The sequence below is a fragment of the Podarcis gaigeae genome, assembly GCF_964106915.1.
Source record: "Podarcis gaigeae genome assembly, chromosome: 12".
In the NCBI taxonomy this organism is placed as follows: domain Eukaryota; kingdom Metazoa; phylum Chordata; class Lepidosauria; order Squamata; family Lacertidae; genus Podarcis; species Podarcis gaigeae.
The window spans coordinates 7145556-7166340 of NC_139688.1; the positions used below are offsets into that span (position 1 = coordinate 7145556).

At 45.2% G+C, this 20785-nt stretch overlaps 1 protein-coding gene and 1 long non-coding RNA gene across 51 annotated transcripts in view; one reads left to right on the forward strand and one right to left on the reverse strand.

Moving 5' to 3' along the window:
- Nucleotides 1-20785, forward strand: part of OBSCN (obscurin, cytoskeletal calmodulin and titin-interacting RhoGEF) — a 265894-nt gene that overhangs the window by 206027 nt on the left and 39082 nt on the right. For all 50 annotated transcript variants that reach the window (XM_083703814.1, XM_083703862.1, XM_083703817.1 and 47 more), the window contains 13 exons: nucleotides 3533-3644; nucleotides 4428-4564; nucleotides 7457-7569; nucleotides 9007-9175; nucleotides 9888-9969; nucleotides 10121-10321; nucleotides 12837-12897; nucleotides 13057-13134; nucleotides 14485-14657; nucleotides 16903-16929; nucleotides 18239-18391; nucleotides 19881-19926; nucleotides 20096-20173. In XM_083703814.1, the coding sequence (XP_083559940.1) occupies nucleotides 3533-3644; nucleotides 4428-4564; nucleotides 7457-7569; nucleotides 9007-9175; nucleotides 9888-9969; nucleotides 10121-10321; nucleotides 12837-12897; nucleotides 13057-13134; nucleotides 14485-14657; nucleotides 16903-16929; nucleotides 18239-18391; nucleotides 19881-19926; nucleotides 20096-20173 (1430 nt within the window). The remainder of the gene's footprint in view (nucleotides 1-3532; nucleotides 3645-4427; nucleotides 4565-7456; nucleotides 7570-9006; nucleotides 9176-9887; nucleotides 9970-10120; nucleotides 10322-12836; nucleotides 12898-13056; nucleotides 13135-14484; nucleotides 14658-16902; nucleotides 16930-18238; nucleotides 18392-19880; nucleotides 19927-20095; nucleotides 20174-20785) is intronic.
- Nucleotides 10347-12250, reverse strand: LOC310827915. The gene is made up of 3 exons (XR_014556556.1): nucleotides 12145-12250; nucleotides 10813-11769; nucleotides 10347-10461 (listed from the first exon to the last, which is right to left on the reverse strand). It is a non-coding gene; the product is annotated as an uncharacterized lncRNA (long non-coding RNA).

Sequence of the window (20785 nt, forward strand, 5' to 3'; positions counted from 1 at the left end):
CCACTCCCTAACCCTAACCCTAAACAAAACAAAACAAAAACAATTTTAAAAAAATACATCTCCCCTTTTCAATACTCTTTCTTTCATTCCCCTGTTTCCTCGACCTCCTCTCACCTCCCTTTTTGTATTCCACTTCTACTAGTTATTTCAGCAAATCCTTTCCATCTTTCTCTATTCTCTATCATATTATAAATAACATATTTTTTAACCTTATTTTAACATTAAAACTAAAATACTTATATACTTATAACATTTCTGCTAAATCCATAAAATATCAATCCACCATTTTTCTATCACTCATTAATTTGGCGATATTTCTATATATAAACTTTAAATTTTCCAATCTTCTTCCATCAACTCCTCTCCCTGGTTTCGGATTCTCCCAGTCCTCCATATAGTCACTATAAAATACAAATAAAGCATGCATGTCTCAAAGTAGTTGACAACATGTGCCAAGAAGGTATGGGCTACAACCCAGCACATTGCCCCAAGTTTTGAAGATGTAGATCCCCTTTTCACACTTTGTGGTATTTAGCTGCCAATGTTTTAGAACTGTAGAGTTGGGAGTATTGGGATGCAGCTAAGGGAATGGGGGCAATTGGCAGGCCCCCAGCTGGCTCCAGCCCAGTCCTTGGATCTCCGGTCCTTGGACCAGCATGTAAACTGCGACTCGAGCCTCAGAAACCTTCAGAGAGCCAGAGTGGTGTAGTGGTTAAGAGCAGTGGACTCGTAATCTGGTGAACCGGGTTCGCTTCCCCGCTTCCCCGCTCCTCCACATGCAGCTGCTGGGTGACCTTGGGCCAGTCACACTTCTCTGAAGTCTCTCAGCCCCACTCACCTCACAGAGTGTTTGTTGTGGGGGAGGAAGAGAAAGGAGCTTGTTAGCCGCTTTCAGACTCCTTAGGGTAGTGATAAAGCGGGATATCAAATCCAAACTCTTCTTCTTCTTCTTCAGAGGCTGAGCACGCAAGCCAGCAGAGAAAATAGCTCTTCTCAAATAGAAGGGCAGAGAGAGGCTGTGTAAAGCATATTTACAGGCATTTTATTCAGCATCAGGACAAAGTGCAAAACATGTCTTCTCTCCTTTTGTGTCCAAGCAAAAAAGGAGCATAAGCAAAAGCTATACACAAACGGGAGTTCCCAGCAAGCTGTGCTGGAGAGTAAACAGACATGTGACATACAACAATCCACACATCTGTTTTAAGGTGGAATGGAACATCAATATCCTAACAGGGAGGGCCTCCAAATGTCAATCCCCTGCCATACAGCTAAAGAGTCCCTGAGAGATGGCCACCCAACCTCCATTTAAAAGCCTCTGTTGGAGAGTCTGTCCCCTTCTGAGGGTATGCCATACGGTATAGCAGCTAAACTGAATTCAGTGTATCTTGGTTAATCCAGTCATGCATGCTCTTCCTAACGAAAGGCATTGGAAACATTTTTAAAAGGCACTCACTCTCTGCCCCAACCCAAATCTATATAGCATTTGGAACACGTTCTCTGGGGCAGTAGACTGCTGGCGTGCAAATGCCAGGTCCAGCCCTTTCATGAGGCAAGGTGAGGTGACCGCCTCAGGTGGCAGGAATGCATCGCTGCCACTGCAACTACAGCACACTCCTTGGATGCCGGATCTGCCGTCTCCTCAGTGCCCCACCCCCATTATTCCTTGGTTGGGGGTGGCGTCATTTTGTGGTTTGCCTCAGGTTCCAAAATGTATTGGGCAGCCCTGGCAAATGCTGAAATCATATAGGCTTGTGTGAATGCGCTTTCTTTCTTTCTTTCTTTCTTTCTTTCTTTTTGCAACACATCAGTGCTTGAAAATAGCCTAATGGTATTCTTGTCCAAACTTGCAACAGATAATTGCTTAATATACATAACGAAAAACAGGAGCAATACTTCTCTTAATTTATTTATTGACAACTCCTAGGAGATGGCATTAATCGCTGTACGAAAAATGCAGCTCCAATGATCATTACTCTGGGTGTGTTGATTTGATTTCTTTAGTTGATTATGAAGACCAGCTTTTATTTTTCTTTGAGGAAATATCCAACAGCCTTTTATCTCGGTTTTTGAAGAAATTGCATGGTTTCACTCTTCCATTGTTCACATCCCTATAAACTCTCAAATACATTTTCATTATTATTATTTTTTTAGACCTGCCCAGTTTCACAGTTCTGAAGCCCCTACCAAGCTACTGATCTGCCACTAGGCTCACTTTCAAGCTGCTATTCCCAGATATATCCCTCTGTGGTTAGAATTATTAGGGCAGTCAAAATCCATAAGCAACATGGGCAATTTGAAGTTGTGATCCTTTGGAAAGTCACAGAGGATACTTGGATTTCAGCTTGAATAATGCACATTTGACCATGATCTGAGAGCTATGACCCAGTCAGCACACCTTGTGGAGAGGGAATGGGGCACATTTCTCAGACTGTATCAGTCTGGGCAGCAAAATGTTCTGCTGATAACTAAGAAATGCTAGATTCCAGGCTGGGTGCTATACGATGCACCTGTGAGCCTGGTAAAATGTAATAGGTTGCAGTATCTTTCTTTCATATAAATTTTGCTACTGCTTTTTGGAAGAAGCCAATTTTTGTGTGTTCAGACCCAGAAACCTCCCCCCTAAATAAATTCATACTTGACTCAAATTTTGGTTTTAGTTTTTGGCAGAATTTAGGCCACAACTTTATGGATTACAGAAAGTGACTGGTTGCATAGGCTCTGGTTCGACTAGCTCCCTGCCATGCAGGTAGTGCTGACCCAGGGTTCCAGCCTAGGTCAGCCAAGGGTGAACACCTGGATAAGCGGAAAGCCAGGAACAGGCTATCCCCGCCACCCAAATGTCCCCCCTGGACTCCGGCACGGGCACAACCCCCTCACAGGGTTGACCACACCATCGAGTCCCTGGATTCCTTTACCAGAATACCCTTCACATAGGGGTGGCGAGAGCGTTCTCCCATCCCTATCACCTGAACCAGAGCCTATCCGCAACCTTACAAGTTGTGACGATTTGCTACGCGGCAGGCGAAACCCAAATGGCAACAACCAATCAGCCAAGTGGGGGAAATCCCTGCCGTGCCCCTGTCCCAACGACAGACGACACACAACGGCATAGCAAGGTCAAGTGCAAAGCCCTAAAATTAGGGAGAGGTGGGCGGGTGTTCCGAATGCATGCGCTGAAAGAGGAAGCTCTGGGTCACATGCATGGGCATAAATAGGTCCCTCGAACCGTTTGGGCTGCGTCCCATTGGCCAGATTGTACCCAGCTATAAGGGACCTACCAATCGTGTGTTGTGGCTGACCAATCGCACCCACCCACAACACAGGGTGTCGGTTTCCGGGTCTCATCACAATACGTGCCCTCTTTAAGGGAGGACCCGATTTAACATTTGTTTAAAATAAATTTATTTAAAACATTTCTAGCCTATCTATTCATGGTTCGAGGGGGTAGACAGTACTGCTGCTGCTGGTCTCTTGTTTTTCCTCTGTCTCATGCCTGTATGCACAACCTAACCACCTATGTTTTCACTGCTAGCCGAACAGCAGGAAGCTATTGGTAAAATTCCAGAGGAAAAGCCAAGCACCACTCAAAAGGACACAATTCTTCAAGGTGATGGGATTCAAGAACGGGCTGTTCCTATTACAAGGTAACTTCCTTGACCAATTCAGATACTGTACCACTGAAAGCCATGCAGGTAAAGTATCCTGCATTTCTGTTCCTCTTTTATATCTGGATGGTTTGCCTACTATACACACGAAAAATTATTGTGTTACTAATTTTCCTTCATCACTATTTCAAAATGCAGGCGGTACATCATATAGTTTAATTCACACCAGCATTAAAATTCCCCACCTGTGGAAACCAGGTTGTCTGGGAGAACAGCTGTAGTCTAGTATTCTTCCTAATATCCTAGTGTCTATATATCGGGAGGGTGGGTGTTTTTTGGTGTGAAGAGGAAATGGGTTACATTAACTTTTATACGTTCAGTCCCCAACCTGCATTCTGATGGGATTCAGTTCTTCGGAAGTCAATCCTACATGAGGCTTAAAGGTAAAGGTAAAGGTAAAGGGACCCCTGACCATTAAGTCCAGTTGTGGACGGCTCTGGGGTTGCGGCGCTCATCTCGCTTTATTGGCTGAGGAAGCGGGCGTACAGCTTCCGGATCATTCCGGATAGATTTAAGGAAACTTAATTGTGAGTGGAGAAATAGATCAGTCTAGAAACTGATGGAATTTCCAAGCCTTAATTTACTAGATTGCTTCCATTTCATTGGTGTGGGGCAAGTGGAGAAGAATATTTCCTCAGGCTTCCCTACTCACCTGTAGTATGTGGGATAAACAGCAACATTGTGGCCTGCTTACAGTTTGTCGACTGTGTCCCAAAAACTCTTGTGTCCATTGTGACTTTCCTTCCTGCTTTAATGCTTAAGAACCCCTCAAATCATGGCTGGAGCAGAGTGGCCCAAGAGCGACGGGGCAGGTGTCATCTTGGATGTACAGAGGGAAGTTTATATTGAGACCACGGAGAGAACCTGCGTCTATAAAACAGCAGAGAAGAGTGCAGCAAGTAAGCCAGCTTATTGCATGATCTTGCCTGGAGTCACGACAAATGAGTTTTGTCAAAACTTTAGTGGGGCTTCAATTTTTAGTTTGCATTTTGTCTTCGGAATCTGAAACGTTATTATACCAAGTTTCTTCTTCCCAAACACAGCATTCAGGAGTTTTTGACTTTGGCCATCAAGTCCTTAGGTCAATGGAGTTCTTTAACTCCCATTGTATGTATGGAACAAAGCAAGCTACATTCAGAAAACAAAAAAACTTGAGACACTCTGGGGAAAGTTTGGGGAAAGGGCCCCCTTCCCTGCCAATTTGGCCAAGTCTCAATGGCCTTCCAGCTTCAACCTTGGACACAATTATCTCTCATTACTTTGATCGCTGCCTGTGACTGTTCTGGCCAGCCTGTGAGCTCATGTGTGAGCCAGGCATCAGTTCCAGGCTTTCCAGCTCCAAAATGATTGCTGCATCTTTTGACTCTTACACTTGAGAGGTACAAATGCCTTGTGAAATTGAGCATGTAAACACTGGTGCACTGTGGGGGAAAATGGTGAGCTGTACAAGATTTGAAGAAGAATTGGAATCCTGAGGCAGTTGGAGCCTTCCTTCCACAATCCCTCAAGACACATAGTTTGAATACTTTCTATTGGAGGGTCCTTGTTAGGTTTGTATGCCCTACTTGCCTCATTAAAGGTAAAAGGACCCCTGACCATTAGGTCCAGTCATGGCCGACTCTGGGGTTGCGGTGCTCATCTCACTTTATTGGCCGAGGGAGCCAGCATACAGCTTCCAGGTCATGTGTCCACCATGACTAAGCTGCTTCTGGGAAACCAGAGCAGCGCACGGAAACGCCGTTTACCTTCCCGCTGGAGTGGTACCTATTTATCTACTTGCACTTTGACCTGCTTTTGAACTGCTAGGTGGGCAGGAGCAGGGACCGAGCAATGGGAACTCACCCCGTCGCGGGGATTTGAACCTCCAACCTTCTGATCGGCAAGTCCTAGGCTCTGTGGTTTAACCCACAGCACCACCCTTAACCAAAACTCATTAACTAAAATTTATTTAGGAACTTCTTATCTGATCTCATGGCACATGTGATTTAACAGTGCTTGGTTGCAATAAGGGTTTGGATGGGGGCCAATAAACTGAAACTTAAACCAGGTAATACTGAGATGCTATTTGTGGGAGGTTCCAGCTGAGTGGTATGCAGTTGGCTGTAGATGGGGACCACACCTCCTCTGAAGGAGCTTGAGGCAGGGGCAGTGTTGGTACTGTAGTGTGCCTTCCACCAATTTAGGCTGGCGGCCCAACTACAACCCTATCTGGACAGGGATCTCTTGGCTACAGTCATCTAAGCTCTGGTAACTTTTAGACTGGACTACAGTGGTGCCCCGCAAGACGAACGCCTCGCAAGATGGAAAACCCGCTAGACGAAAGGGTTTTCCGTTTTGGAGGCGCTTCGCAAAACGAATTTCCCTATGGGCTTCCTTCGCAAGACGAAAGCCCATAGGGAAATCTCTGGGACAGCGGGGAAGCGCAGCGCGTCTTCCCCACTGTCCTCGGACCTCCTCCGAAGGCTGGCAGTGGGGCGGAGAGACCTCCTCCTAAAGGCTTCGGAAGGCTCCTCCGAAGGCTGGCGGTGGGGCGGAGAGACCTCCTCCTAAAGGCTTCGGAAGGCTCCTCCGAAGGCTGGCGGTGGGGCGGAGAGACCTCCTCCCCCCGCTAGCCTTCGAAAGGCTGCTCCGAAGGCTGGCGGTGGGGCGGAGAGACCTCCTCCCCCCGCCAGGCTTCGGAAGGCTCCTCCGAAGGCTGGCGGTGGGGCGGAGAGACCTCCTCCCCCCGCCAGGCTTCGGAAGGCTCCTCCGAAGGCTGGCGGTGGGGCGGAGAGACCTCCTCCCCCCGCCAGGCTTCGGAAGGCTCCTCCGAAGGCTGGCGGTGGGGCGGAGAGACCTCCTCCCCCCGCCAGGCTTCGGAAGGCTCCTCCGAAGGCTGGCGGTGGGGCGGAGAGACCTTCTCCCCGCGCCAGCCTTCGGATGGCTGTCCTGAAGACTTGCGGTGGGAGGAGGGTTTTCCTTCCCACCGCCAACATTCAGAATGCTGTTCTGAATGTTGGTGGTGGGGAGGAAAAACCCTCCTCCCACCGCAAGCCCCGAGAATAGAGGTGAAGCGCTGCGCGCCTTCCCCTCTGTTCCCGTACCTGTGCTGAAGGCTTGCGGTGGGGAGAAAAGCCCTTCTCCGCACCGCCAGCCTGGCAAGCGGTCTCCATAGGAATGCATTAATTGATTTTTAATGCATTCCTATGGGAAACCGTGCTTCGCAAGACGAAAAACTCGCAAGAAGAAAAAACTTGCGGAACGAATTTATTTCGTCTTGCGAGGCACCACTGTACTCCAATGTGCTTTATGTGGGGCCGCCATTGAAAATGGTGCCGAAGCTTCAGTTAGTATAATGTGGTTGCCCAACTGTCGACAGTGCTTGAGGCAAACAGCAATTCTCTTCCAGTTGCACAATCTACCAGTATGCTTTGAATTCAAAGTTCAGCTGTAAAACAGATATTGCTGGGTTATTTACCAGAGACTTCTTACCAGAGCAGGAATGGTTTTAGAAGTGGGGGAACTGAGCTCAAAAGCTTCAGAAACACTAAAGTCCAGGCTCTAGAAGGCATTGTAGCAGCTAAAAGCACCTCTGCAGCCATCCAGAAGAGAGAAATTGCAATAGCTAGCAAGTGTAAGAAGAAGAGGTTTAGGGAGTTAGCTCTATGATCTCTGAGCACAAATGTGCTGGAAGTCATCTTCCAAGAACTGTGCAAAATTTGGTCACAACTGCGATTTGTTTCTCATCTGCCCTTGTTTCCAATATCATTCTTTTTTTAAACAGCTGGAACATAACACTTTTGTTTCATCAGGCCCACCGTACATGCAGGTGACAATTGAAGATGTGCAGGTTCGGTGTGGGGAGATGGCAAAGTTTCATGCTATTATTGAAGGAGACCCACAGCCAACCATTGCGTGGTTTAAGGTAGGCAGCAGACATTCCCAGACAGAAGTGTGAATAAAGGGAAAGGAGACTGAATAAATCTACAGAGTAGTAAAATGGGCATGGGATAAGAGATGAGTTCATGTACAGTCTCCACTTTTGCATTTGTGGACAGAAAAATGATACTCCATGGATGTACTGAAAGCATGAAGATACATTTCAGTGGTGCATTGGGAATCACCAAGTAACAGTTTTCCCCTCTGCCAGAACCCTCACTGGATCATAGCTGTCAACTTACAGATTTGAAAACAAGGGACCAGCAGCCTTGAAAATAAGGGACCAGCAGCCAAAATAAGGGATTTTAGTCAACCAATTAAAAGGGACCAGGTAATTTTGGAGAGCAGGGCCGGTTTTTAGCCCTTTGTTTCCAGAGGTTGCTGCTCAAGACACCAGCCGATGAAACACTGCAATTAAATAACTACAAGCAGCAACCACTTTTTGCGCAAAACGAAGTCCAAGCTACAAAGATGCTGCTGCAGTTCTGTATCTTTTCTCTTGTGCTCCATCTGCAGCTCTCAATTCCATCAGGTGGGGCGGGAGGAGGGGGGGGGAATAGCGCCCAAAGTAAGCCCACAGATCAGACCATCTATGCTAGTCTACCACTAAAAATCTATGGGAAAAGCACTTGCTGTCCTTCCCTTGTAGCCCTTGGAACACCTGCCCGTGCCTCCTCCTCCTCCTCTTCCTCCTCTCTCTGAACTGCTTTCTCTGTGGTTGCCCTCGCTCTCCTCTCAAGGCTCCTCAGCAATTCATAGGCCATGCCAGGCTGCCCATCTCATTCGGGTCCTTCAGCAGCACAGCCGCAGTACGGCCTAGCGGGAGCGGCGGTGACGGGCAGAGGGGAGGCCCCAGGCAGAGACACCCAGTTCGGTGGCCGCGATGAGGATGGTGGTGGAAGGGCCCGAGGCTCCCACCAGTCCCAGCGGGGAGGGGTTCCCGGGGGCCAAGGCTGGTGAGAGGAGGCCTGAGGGGGGCGGGCTGGGCAACCAAGCAACACAGTTGGAGCCTCCCTCCTCCCTTGCCAGCAGGGAGGGAGGGAGAGGAGCTGCTTCCTTTGAAACCCAGGAAATTTAAGGGACATCCATCAATAAGGGACAGCAGCAGGATATGGCGCTGGGATAAGGGACTGTCCCTCCAAATAAGGGACGCTTGACAGCTATGCACTGGATTCTGAAGTTCCATTTCGCCGGATTGGAGTTCAAAATGTTGGAATTCGTGATTCTTCTGGAGATGTATTTTTATAAATTAATCCTTAAAAAAAAGAAAAGAATTAAAAACATTTTTGAATGGGGTTGTCCAGGAGATCGTCCTGGACTTGATGGATCGTGTACAAGATTTTATATACCTAGGTAGTCTTGGTTTAGTTTTATCTGCCTTCCTCAGTGGCCTTCATGTGCTATATTTCTCTCATCCTTCCAGGGTATTTCATTGTTGACAGACAGTGAAAGAGTCCATCAGCTCAGTGAAGGCACAAGATACTCTTTGATTCTGTACAACGCTAGAACTGAAGATGGTGGTGTCTACACTTGCATCGCTAAAAATACAGGAGGGGAGGTCTTATGCAAAGCTGAACTCATTGTCCAAGAAGGTAACTACAGTCATACCTCATGTTATGTTTGATTCAGGTTGAGGGTTTTCAGGTTGCATCCCACGGCAACCCGGAAGTACGGGAAAGGGATACTTCCAGGTTTTGACGCTCGCACATGCGCAGACACCCAAAATGACATCACACGCATGCGCAGAAGCAGCGAATCGCAACCCACGCACACGCAGACGCGGGTTGCGTTCTGCTCATGTTGCGAACAGGCCTCTGGAACGGATCCCGTTCGCAACCAGAGGTACCACTGTATAGAAGTGTGAACTGGTCCTTGCACTACTTACATTTGCCTTTCTCATTAGTTCTTACCTACTAATTGTTGGCATGCAGTGTCTCAACAGACCTTGACCTAGCTCGCACTCAATTCTTCTGCCTCAAATTGCCTCCTCCCAAATGTCTTGTGACCATCTGAAATATGGAGATAATCATGTTGTCCTATTTCATAGAATTATTCTTGCTTGTAGGGTTATTAAAATAGATCTGATTGTTTAAGTGTTTTGTTTTTCACAATCAACATAACTCCAAAGAAAGGTGCCCCTTTCCCACATATAAAATGCAGTGCTTTGGATACCACCCCTCACAAAAGTGATGGAATGTATGATGTGTGGAATGTGTTCAGCAAAGGAGAAGTATATTGACACATGATGCAAGAGTGTGATCGTGCCCGTTACTTTACATGTTCTTGTTGTTTGAATTGCTACAGATAAGAAAACCCAAGAGGCAAAGAAACAGAGCCATAGAAGAAAGCTTCATTCTTTCTATGAGGTTAAGCAAGAAATAGGAAGGTAAAAACTATTTTTCACTTGATATTCCACTCGGATCATAATTATGGCTTTGTGTGGGTGTCTGAGGCATGGGAAAGAACTCAGTGGGAAAGTTGCTTCTGCCAGAGATTGGAATTTTGAATCAGCCTGTCTTGTTTGTTTTTTATCACAGGGGTTCCTTTGGATTGATTAAAAGAGTGGTTCACAAAGGCAACCGAGTGTCATGCGCAGCCAAATTTATCGCCCTACGAAGCAAAACAAGGGATCAAGCCTATCAGGAGAGGGATACCCTAGCCACACTGTCCCATGACAGGATCACCCAGCTGCTGGATCAGTTTGAAACACGGAAAACCTTGATTCTGATTTTGGAGCTGTATCTTTTTTTTCTTTTTCTTTTTGCTGAATCCTGGAGGGGGAATGTATGTTAACCCTGCTTGTGGTTGTGTAAGATGATGAAGAGAGCTGGTGTTCAGCACTGGTCCAGGTTTTGAAGACAGTGTAATACAATGGTGCCTCGCAAGACGAAATTAATCCGTTCCGCGGTTCTCTTCGCCTAGCGGTTTTTTCGTCTTGAGAAGCAAGCCCATTGACAGCTTAGCGGATTAGCGCTATTAGCGGCTTATGGTTAGACGGCTTTTAGCGGCTTAGCGGCTTAGCGGATCAGCTGATAAGCGGCTTAGTGGCTTAGAAAAAGGGGGAAGGGAAAAACCCCCGCAGGAACTCCCAAGACATTTTCGTCTTGTGAAGCAAGCCCATAGGGAAATTCGTTTTGCGAAGCGCCTCCAAAACGGAAAACCCTTTCGTCTAGCGGGTTTTCCGTCTTGCGAGGCGTTCGTCTTGCAGGGCACCACTGTAAACCTGAACGTCAAACCAAGAATCAAAACAAAAAATGCACAGAACATTTGTGTCATTGCCAAATATGCTTTGGCATTGTTTACTTGTTTTTTTAAGCATTACTAATTAATTAATTATTTTTAAGCAAGGCAACTTAGAAACTAACACATTTATTATGGAAGAATCCTTTGCATCACATGTATGGTACTATAAGCACATGTGTTGGTGTCAAAGTGAAATGAAATTGCAGGAGGTAGAGACCGTGGCAGTTATGTTATTTGCAGTGAACATTCACAAATAATGTGTAGCAGATAATGCAAACTTCCAGCATTGATATGTATTGTGGTGGTTGTTTTTTTTAAAAAAACAAACAAACAAACAACTATTCCAGTTCAAGCTAGAGATGATAGAACAGAACTCTGTGCTAAGTTGTGATTTTGAGGCTTCAGATTACATTTCATACTCCCTCTGAGGTGTTTTTATTTGAGAAGTCTGCTTACCCCTCAATTGGGTAGGTGGCATTGTGACCAGGCACCGTGACCCTTCACAATCCCGCAGTTAGCACATGTAGTCTGCACATACATGGTGCCACAGAAAAAAGGTGGGAGTCATATAATATTTCATATAACATAAAACTTATGGAAGAATGAAAACAACACATCAGCCTCATAAACAGTAAAACAACCTTAGCAATATTCTAACAATAAACGACTTGGCTCCCAGTACATTTCCAAGCACATTTCAACGTGTTGGTGTTGACCTTTCAAGCCCTAAACGGCTTTGGCCCTGTATACCTGAAGGAGCGTCTCCACCCCCATCGTTCAACCCAGACACCGAGGTCCACCTCCGAGGGCCTTCTGGCAGTTCCCTCACTGCAAGAAGTGAGGTTACAGGGAACCAGGCAGAGGGCCTTCTCGGTAGTGGCGCCCACCCTGTGGAATGCGCTCCCGTCAGATGTCAAAGAGATAAATAATTATATGACACCTTCTATAGACGTCTGGAGGGACGCAGGTGGCGCTGTGGGTTAAAGCCTCAGCGACTAGGACTTGCCGATCAAAAGGTCGGCGGTTCGAATCCCTGCGGCGGGGTGCGCTCCCGTTGCTCGGTCCCAGCGCCTGCCAACCTAGCAGTTCGAAAGCACCTCCGGGTGCAAGTAGATAAATAGGGACCGCTTACCAGCGGGAAGGTAAACGGCGTTTCCGTGTGCGGCTCTGGCTCGCCAGAGCAGCGATGTCACGCTGGCCACGTGACCCGGAAGTGTCTCCGGACAGCGCTGGCCCCCGGCCTCTTAAGTGAGATGGGCGCACAACCCCAGAGTCTGTCAAGACTGGCCCGTACGGGCAGGGGTACCTTTACCTTTACCTATAGACGTCTGGAAGCAGTTCTGTACGCTTTTAATGTATCATGTTCTGTTCTGTTGTTTTTGTTGTTGTGTTTCCGTTTATTCTGTTGGAAGCTGCTCAGCATGGATGGGGCGACCCAGTCAGATGGGTGGGGTACAAAAAATAAATTATTATGATTATAATTATGATTAATTCCCACCCACTAATTATTTCTAGAATTGTTCTGTTATCAGCTACACATTATTTGTAGGTTAATAGCATAATAATTCCATTGACACCTCTCTCTCTCTCTCTCTCTCTCTCTCTCACACACACACACACACACACACACACACAAAATAAGTACCGTATTTTTTGCTCTATAAGACTCACTTTTTCCCTCTTAAAAAGTAAGGGGAGATGTGTGTGCGTCTTATGGAGCGAATGCAGGCTCTGCAGCTATCCCAGAAGCCAGAACAGCAAGAGGGATTGCTGCTTTCACTGCACAGTCATCCCTCTTGCTGTTCTGGCTTCTGAGATTCAGAATTTTTTTTTTCTTGTTTTCCTCCTCCAAAAACTAGGTCCGTCTTGTGGTCTGGTGTGTCTTATAGAGCGGAAAATACGGTATATTTGTACTAGAAACTTAAGAGATGTTTGGGGCCAGAGAATAATTGATCAGTTGCTTTTTATTGCTCCATAACAAAAAGGATGTTGTGTTCCTTAATGTGTTAGATGCTCCAATGAAGAACTTTTGGACCGGTTGTTCAAGAAGAATGTGGTGACTGAAGCAGAGGTGATGCTCCTTCCTTGAGTTTCTTTTGGGAGGGATGTAGGGTTTTTAGTCAAGATACTATTGTCGTATCCCACAACAGTTCTGAAATCAGAGATATACTTGTGGCATCTGGATAAATCCACTGATAACCATATATTTTCCCCTCTCTCCCACTTACAGGTCAAGTTCTACTTCAGACAACTTTTAGAAGGGATTGAATATCTCCATAAGAACAAAGTGCTTCATTTGGATATTAAGGTAACGTTTAAAAAGAGCTGCATGTTCAGTTTGCTGCATCATTTATGAATTGCTTCGGAGAATCTGGGAAGTTTTCTATGAAGCCAAGTTTGGATATTGGTTATTTTGACCTGTGTGGGGATTCTCTGCTCTGCGTATACAGGTGAAACACGCTTCTACTTCTCAGAGGTCCAATATTGCTCTATTTGCAGTCCTTGTTTTGCTGATTTCATTTAATATTCTAATTTTCTGAGATTGTTAATTTGGGGTTTTCATCAGCTGTACGCTATAAATATCACAATTATAACAAATAAAGGCTTGACATATCTCACTTTGCATGTCATGAGTCTATCTCATATGTTAGTTTCACCTTTTAAGTTGAATTACTGAAATAAATGAACTTTTCCATGATATTCTAATTTTCCGAGTTTCACCTGTAGATTCCCGCTGAAAAACAAGCACATTATAACATTTGGGTTTGATATTTTCCCAGAAGCTGCAAAGGCAGGATAAAGTCCTTGGGTTCTGCCAAGGGCCTGAAGGGTAGGCAGGGAGGAGAAGGACCGTAATTCAGTGAGAGGGCACCTGCTCTTCATGCAAAAGGTCTCAGATTCAGTTCCTGGCATCTCCAGGGAGGGCTGCAGAAGAATGAAACTCTGGAGAGCTGCTGCCAATCCATGCAGTTGATTCTCCGCTAGATGGACCAACGACCTAAACCTCAGTATAAGGCATACAGTGGACGCTTGGGTTGCAAACGTGATCCATGCAGGATGCACATTCACAACCCGCAGCGGCACATCTGCGCACGTGCAGGTTGCAATTCGGTGCTTCTGCACATGGGCGAAATCCGGAAACCCAGAAGTAACCCGTTCTGGTACTTCCGGATTTTGGCGGGTCCGTAACCCGAAAAAACACAACTTGAAGCGTCTGTAACCCACGGTATAACTGTATTCCCTTATTCCTATGAGTGAGATCCCAGGGGTTCAGGGCCTCTCCACACCCTCCTTCCTTGTATTCCGGAGGTTCAGCCAAGAGTTTCAGATTCCCTGGACTACACACCTCTAAGACACCTCTAAGGAAACACACACAGAGCCTCACCCCATGCTAACTGAGATCCCACTCTATCATTGTTGGGGGGCTTATTCCTGGAAGCCTGCTGACACCTCAGAATTCCTGCAGCTGGGCAGGGCCATTGGCTCATCTTAAGAAGGATGGGACCCCACTCAGCTGAAGACTAGGGTCAGAACAGGAAGTCATTTGGGGTGCTCTTTCAAGTATGGGTTGATACCACAAGAGGGAGGATCCTTGCTTGGTTTACAGGTGGTATCTCCTAGACTCCTCTGCATAAAACACTCTTCTCTTCTTCAACAGCCTGCAAACATCTTGATGGTTTATGACGACAGAGATGACATTAAGATCTGTGATTTTGGATTCGCTCAAAAGATAAACCCATCTGAGCCTCAGTACAGTAAATATGGGTCTCCGGAATTTGTCTCACCTGAAATTCTCTCCCAGTCACCCGTATCGACAGCATCTGACATCTGGTAAAATATATTTTCCCCCTTGGGCTGTTTCTTTGTTTGCTTGCTTTTAAATGGAAATATATGTAGGGCTCTAAGGCAGTTGAAGAACAAACTGGAGGTAGTGGAATGACTAGCAGCCATTGAGCATTTTTATAGCACTGTCAAATGTTCAGATTGCTGCACTTGCATTATCTAGTTGCATCTAGTTATCCCCCCTTCCCCAAAGAGGCTTGTGTGGATGAGGAGAACTGAACTTTCTCTCACCTCACACTCAAGCACCTCAGGCACTTTTTCTTCTAGCCTGGCTCTGGTACCAGGAAGGTGACTGAAGGCACAGAGTAAGGCCAAGGAACAGAGAGAGCTCAGCCCTCCCCGCTTGTATATGCTCCTCTGGTGTAAAAAAAAATTAGGCCCTGTCTCTTGCCTCATGGAGCAGACCTGAGACAACAAAATGGCTGTTCTAGTTTAAGTGGTACCGTGTCTGATTTGTAGCAACCAGGCTCATTGAGTTGCCTGAAACTCCCGGTGCTTGGCTGTGCTGGTGGTGGGCAGAGGAGGGTGGAGTTGTCTAAGGACCCTGCCTGTTATTGGGCAGATTGTAGGGGTGGGGCTCATTCTGCTTCTACGTTTTGTTTCTGCTGGGTGAGAATGGTTTCTTAGAATAAGGCACCTTGGACAAGAGACAGCATAGCAGGTAGGGCACAAGAGACGGGCAAACTCTGAATCCCAAAGGGAAAGCGGTTGTTTGGCTTAGGTCAAGAGCATGGATTTTTCTGTATGACGGAGCAGGTTGCAGTTGGCCCTTGAAGAAGAAGAGGAGGAGTTTGGATTTGATACCCCGCTTTATCACTACCCTAAGGAGTCTCAAAGCGACTAACATTCTCCTTTCCCTTCCTCCCCCACAACAAACACTCTGTGAGGTGAGTGAGGCTGAGAGACTTCAGAGAAGTGTGACTAGCCCAAGGTCACCCAGCAGCTGCATGTGGAGGAGCAGGGAATCAAACCCGGTTCACCAGATTATGAGTCCACCGCTCTTAACCACTACACCACACTGGCTCTCTTGGGCTTCTCCTGGCTACTAGGACCAGCACAGTGGGGTAGAAGAAAGAACAGGGTGCTGTCAGTCTGTGAAGACTCCTTAGGTCTTAGAGGTGAAAGTTGTGTCTTGAGGGAGTCCAGAGTATTCCCTGAAAAAAATTCTATGCCAGAAAGCATCCAACATTTGCCATGACTGTTGAAGTCACTTCCTGAATCTGTTGCTATTTTAGTGACATTTAATTCTCCTTGCTTAAATGTTCCATCCCCTTCAGTACATGCTCCTAGCCAGATAGATGGGGACTAGGGAGATGTGATGGGGCTTTGTAGACTGGGCCACATGTTGATGTCACTGAGGGCAAACAAAGCTAATCTAGATGGAGGGCGAAGTTTCCTGTACAGTGGTACCTCGGGTTTACAGATGCTTCAGGTTACAGACGCTTCAGGTTACAGACTTCACTAACCCCTAAATAGTACCTTGGGTTAAGAACTTTGCTTCAGGATGAGAACAGAAATCGCACGGCGGCAGCGGGAGGCCCCATTAGCTAAAGTGGTACCTCAGGTTAAGAACAGTTTCAAGTTGAGAACGGACCTCCAGAACAAATTCATTTCTGGACCTGAGGTACCCCTGTACTGGTCACCATGGTGATCCTGGCCAGTTAGGAAGGGAAGGGCAAGCTAAGCCTATTCAGGGCAATGTTTCCTGAGATGCAACCACACTTGGAATATTGTGCCCATGTCTGGTTTCTGCATCCAGGAAGCATGCGCAGAAGTGGGGAAATTGAAGAAAGAGGCAATCAGAGTGACCAGGGGGCTGGAGTCCACCCACCCTCCAAAATAAGAAAATAAGCAAAATAAGGATTTCGCTGTGAAACCGCCCACCCATGTCAAACAACACCGTTCTTCATATGCCAGCCTCATCTCAATAATATACTGTCTGAATTCCTTAAAGGGCTTCTGTACGGCTTGCCAAGCTGTTTCTGGACCTACATTACATTCATGGTTGTGTCCCAAATTATTGGCTCAACCCATATGTATTGGATTTGTTATCAAGAAAGTTCTAAGATCGTGACATAGCTGTTGTCAGGTCAACCATTAATGTGATTGCTGCAGGTTCAACCCAGATGGTCATTTAGATGATCACCACATTAACATAATGAAATTGTCGACACATATTTTATGCAAATGAAAATCTTTTGCTAATACACACCTTCCCCCCCCCCCCTTTCAGGCCTGTTGGTGTTATTTGCTATTTAAGGTAAGCACTTCAAATTAAAATAGCATTATATGCAGATACATCTTTGATAGTATAGAATAGTATAGAAAAATATGGTCTTATATCAGAATATAAAATAAATTGGCCAAAGTCAGAGCTTGTTACCATTAAGTGATCTTCTTTATTAAAGGAATATAGAATTGAATTTTAATATAAATTCATCTAGGAACCTAGTCAGGTATCTTGGAATAAAATTGGTGTCTGGACACAAGCAATATTGCAAAAATTAATTATTTCAGAACTAAACATACAATCTGGTATTGGAAGGTGGGTGAAAATTAAGTCATTGTGATTAGTTGGAACTTGAAGCAGTGAAAATGACACTTTTGTTTCTTTTTATTTTCTTTATTTATAAATAAGTAGTTGGGAATTGAAAAGCTAGCTAAAAATTCTGGATACTTTTATGCTGAAAATAAGTGACCCAGAATTGAATCCTATACTATGTGAGCAACATCATATTTGGATGGTTTGTTGGTACCTAACCTGTGGTTATGTGGGTCATTCCATGTCAGTTCAGCGTGGTCATGTCACCCACCATCTTGGATTTTGATGAAACTTGGTGTACACCCTTCCCTTATGGTAGAAAGAAACCTCTACAGGTGTAGCCTCAGTATCACCTGTAAGTTTTTCATTTTTTCTTTCATCAACGCCATACACTCGTTGGGAAAGACGTATCTTCTGCCAGTTATTGTCTGTGGGAGTTCTACAATACCAAGCATATGAGGAAATGGTATTGCTCAAGAATCATCATGGCTAGGCCAGCAGAAATCCTCATCATGTTATTGAGCTCTGTGTAAAATTTCAAAGAGATCTGATCATTGGTTATGGAGTGGGGGAAATGTACACAAGGCTGAGGTTCTCAAGAGGGACAGAAACGCAAATTTCACGAAACTTTGAAGTGCTATAAAATTAAAACCGTTTGAGATAGAGGGAAAAAAATTAAGGGAGTTTCTTTCAACCATAAGGGAAGGGTGTACACCAAGTTTCATTGAAATCCAAGATGGTGGGTGACAAAAGCCTTGTTTTTTGTGTTGTTTTGATGTGGCATGACCTGTGTCCTATCTGGCCACTGTGAACATAAATGAATTCCAAAGTCAACGAAGGTCCCAGAGTGTTTCTAGTTCATCAAGGAAGTTTGATTTTTAACCGCAAAGGGGATTAAATACAAGGGTGATACATACACACATGTACAAATCTGTGGATCAGGGCTGTACTGTTTCTCCTCTGTTGTTATTACCCGTAAGGTGGGGATCAATGTTTAAAATGTCTATATTTCATTTCAAACAATTAGCTTGACATGCAAGTCTCCATTTGCTGGGGAAAATGACAGAGCAACCCTCCTAAATATTCAGAATGGAACAGTTTCATGGGATATTCCTGATTTTGTGCATCTGAGCAAAGAAGCACAGGATTTTATCAGAACGATACTGCAACCGTCTCCAGAGTGAGTATTCTTTTAAATTTTCCCAGAGACATAATTCTTTTTTTAAAAAAATATTTTTTATTAAGTTTTCCATTTAACAATCCAATCATATCACATTAATTATTCCAAATTATACCAATACATATCATAAAGTCCAAATATTTTGCCAAATTATAATTTTTTTGGGGGGAGGGGTTCCCATGCTTTGAGTTCAGTAAGGGTCCAGTCATCTCATATTTCTGCTGCTTTTAGTGTTCACCAGTCCCATCTTTGGATCTTCCTGTTGTTGTCCTTTTTCTTCTTAATAGCGTCTGAGTTGTTTCCACAGGAGAGTTAAAGTAAGCATTGTTATGCTTCTCTGTGAACTTTTTTTTAAAAAGCTGGTAAGTCTTTTGTTTGCAATAAATCTTCACACCTTGATCCAAAAGTCCTGCTCGGGTGGCAGACACCACCTTTCTCAGTTCCGATGAAATAAAATCTAAGTGTCTGCTCATTAATTTTCCCAGACAGGTTGCACCATAAATCAGTCTTTCCAGGGGAGGATTTGCCAAGTCGAACTTAGAATACAATCATGATAACAGAGCAATGGCTCGCCTCCCCCTCTGACTATTAATCTCGCAACATAATCTGTCTCATAATGGTGGATCCCGATTAAAAACTGCGTCACAAGAGAGCCTTTTATTTTCTTTCCAAATCTTTCCAAAACAAAGGCTTTAGTTGATAATTTTATTTCCACACAGTTTATTTTCCAGTCTCACTTGCTATAAGTTGTATGATGATTCTTCTGGGGGTGGGGATTGTTAGGTATATCGTAATAAAAAAAAGAAAAAGTCCCCCCCCCCTTCCATTCCGTTTCAACATAGATGATGAATAGATGTTATTCTTTGATGTATCTTCTGTCCATTCCATTCCATCACTCTTAACGTCTCAGTGGCAGGCTTAATTAGCAGCTAACATACCCTTTTCTTCACTCAAAGCATGTGCAATAACTTTTATATCCAGTTTTTTATCTTAAGTATTGCAACTAGATTTGCTCTCAGAGACGGCGTCAGGGAGATCCGAGCTCGCTCGAGGGCTTTCCGTCCAGTGCCCTCACCCCCTCCTTCTTTTGAACTCGGGGGTGATTTATGGGCAACCGCGGACGAGGCTGCATCTTCCCTTCCACTGGGAAGAATTTTGGGAGACTGATTTACTCCCATATCAGCCCCTTAATTACCTCGTGTGAGCTGGAGAGATGGTATTGTTGGCCATCTTCCAAGGCGCCCCTAGCGGCGCCCCCCCCCCCAGTGATATAATTCAAGGGTGTGTGTGTGTCAGTTCTTAGAATCATAGCCATTCAGACACAACAAGTAGCTGCAGAGTAGCACAGTTAGGCTCACCAGCTGCCACACTAGAACAATTCATCTAAGCAAACCAGGATTCTTGGCTGTTTAGCATATTGGAAAATATTGTTGGTAGACAGGACCATACCATGACACACAAACTAAAACCTGTTTTTCTTTCTTCCCAGGGCAAGGCCTAGTGCTATGGAGTGTCTCTCCCACACATGGTTTATGGTAAGCCCTCATAAGTTCCCCATTCAATAGATGCACCCTTAACCATCAGTGCTAGTGTTTTCTGGCAAATGAAAGTCACTTCTCTGAAACACGTGATGCCAGGTTCTTTTTAAATTGACATTTTAATGTTTATATTTATGTTAATTTATTCCTTCCCTCCCCTTTACAGCATAACCTCCCACTAGAAGAAGCTCACTTCATAGATACAAAGCAGCTCAAATTTTTTGTGTCCCGAAGCAAATGGCAGGTTAGTAGGCTCCAGCCCAGACACTGGACTGTGCTTCAACATGTTTTTGTTCCTTATTCAGTTTCTAGAGAATTGCAGAACCTGCAGTTCAGGAGATCTGTTTTTCTCTCTAACATACCGTAGATTCTGGCGTATAAGACGACTTTTTAACCCCGAAAAAGAGGTTGAAAAGTTGGGGGTCGTCTTATACGCCGGGTATGGCTGCATTGGGCGGCGGGCTCCGCTCCACTCCGAACCAGGAGGAAGCCGCCCAGCAAAGCCGGCTTAGCATCGCTGGGCAGCTTCCTCCCGGCGTGGAGCCCGCGGCCCACTGCCGCTGCCCAGCGAAGCTGCCGAAGTGTATAAGATGAACCCCCAAATTGGCAGCTTATACTCCCAGTTGCCTAATACGCCAGAATCTGTGGTATGTGTTTTCAACTGCCCATTTGTCATATTTACGCAATACAACTTTAGCAGTACATGTTAAAAAATGTTAGCTGCACACCTAAAAACACATTATTATTATTTTATATTTGTATACCGCTCGTCATCCAGAGATCACAGGGTGGTTCACAACACAAAAATATAAAATGAGAACACAAAATATGTAATAAAAACAAAAACAAAACAAAA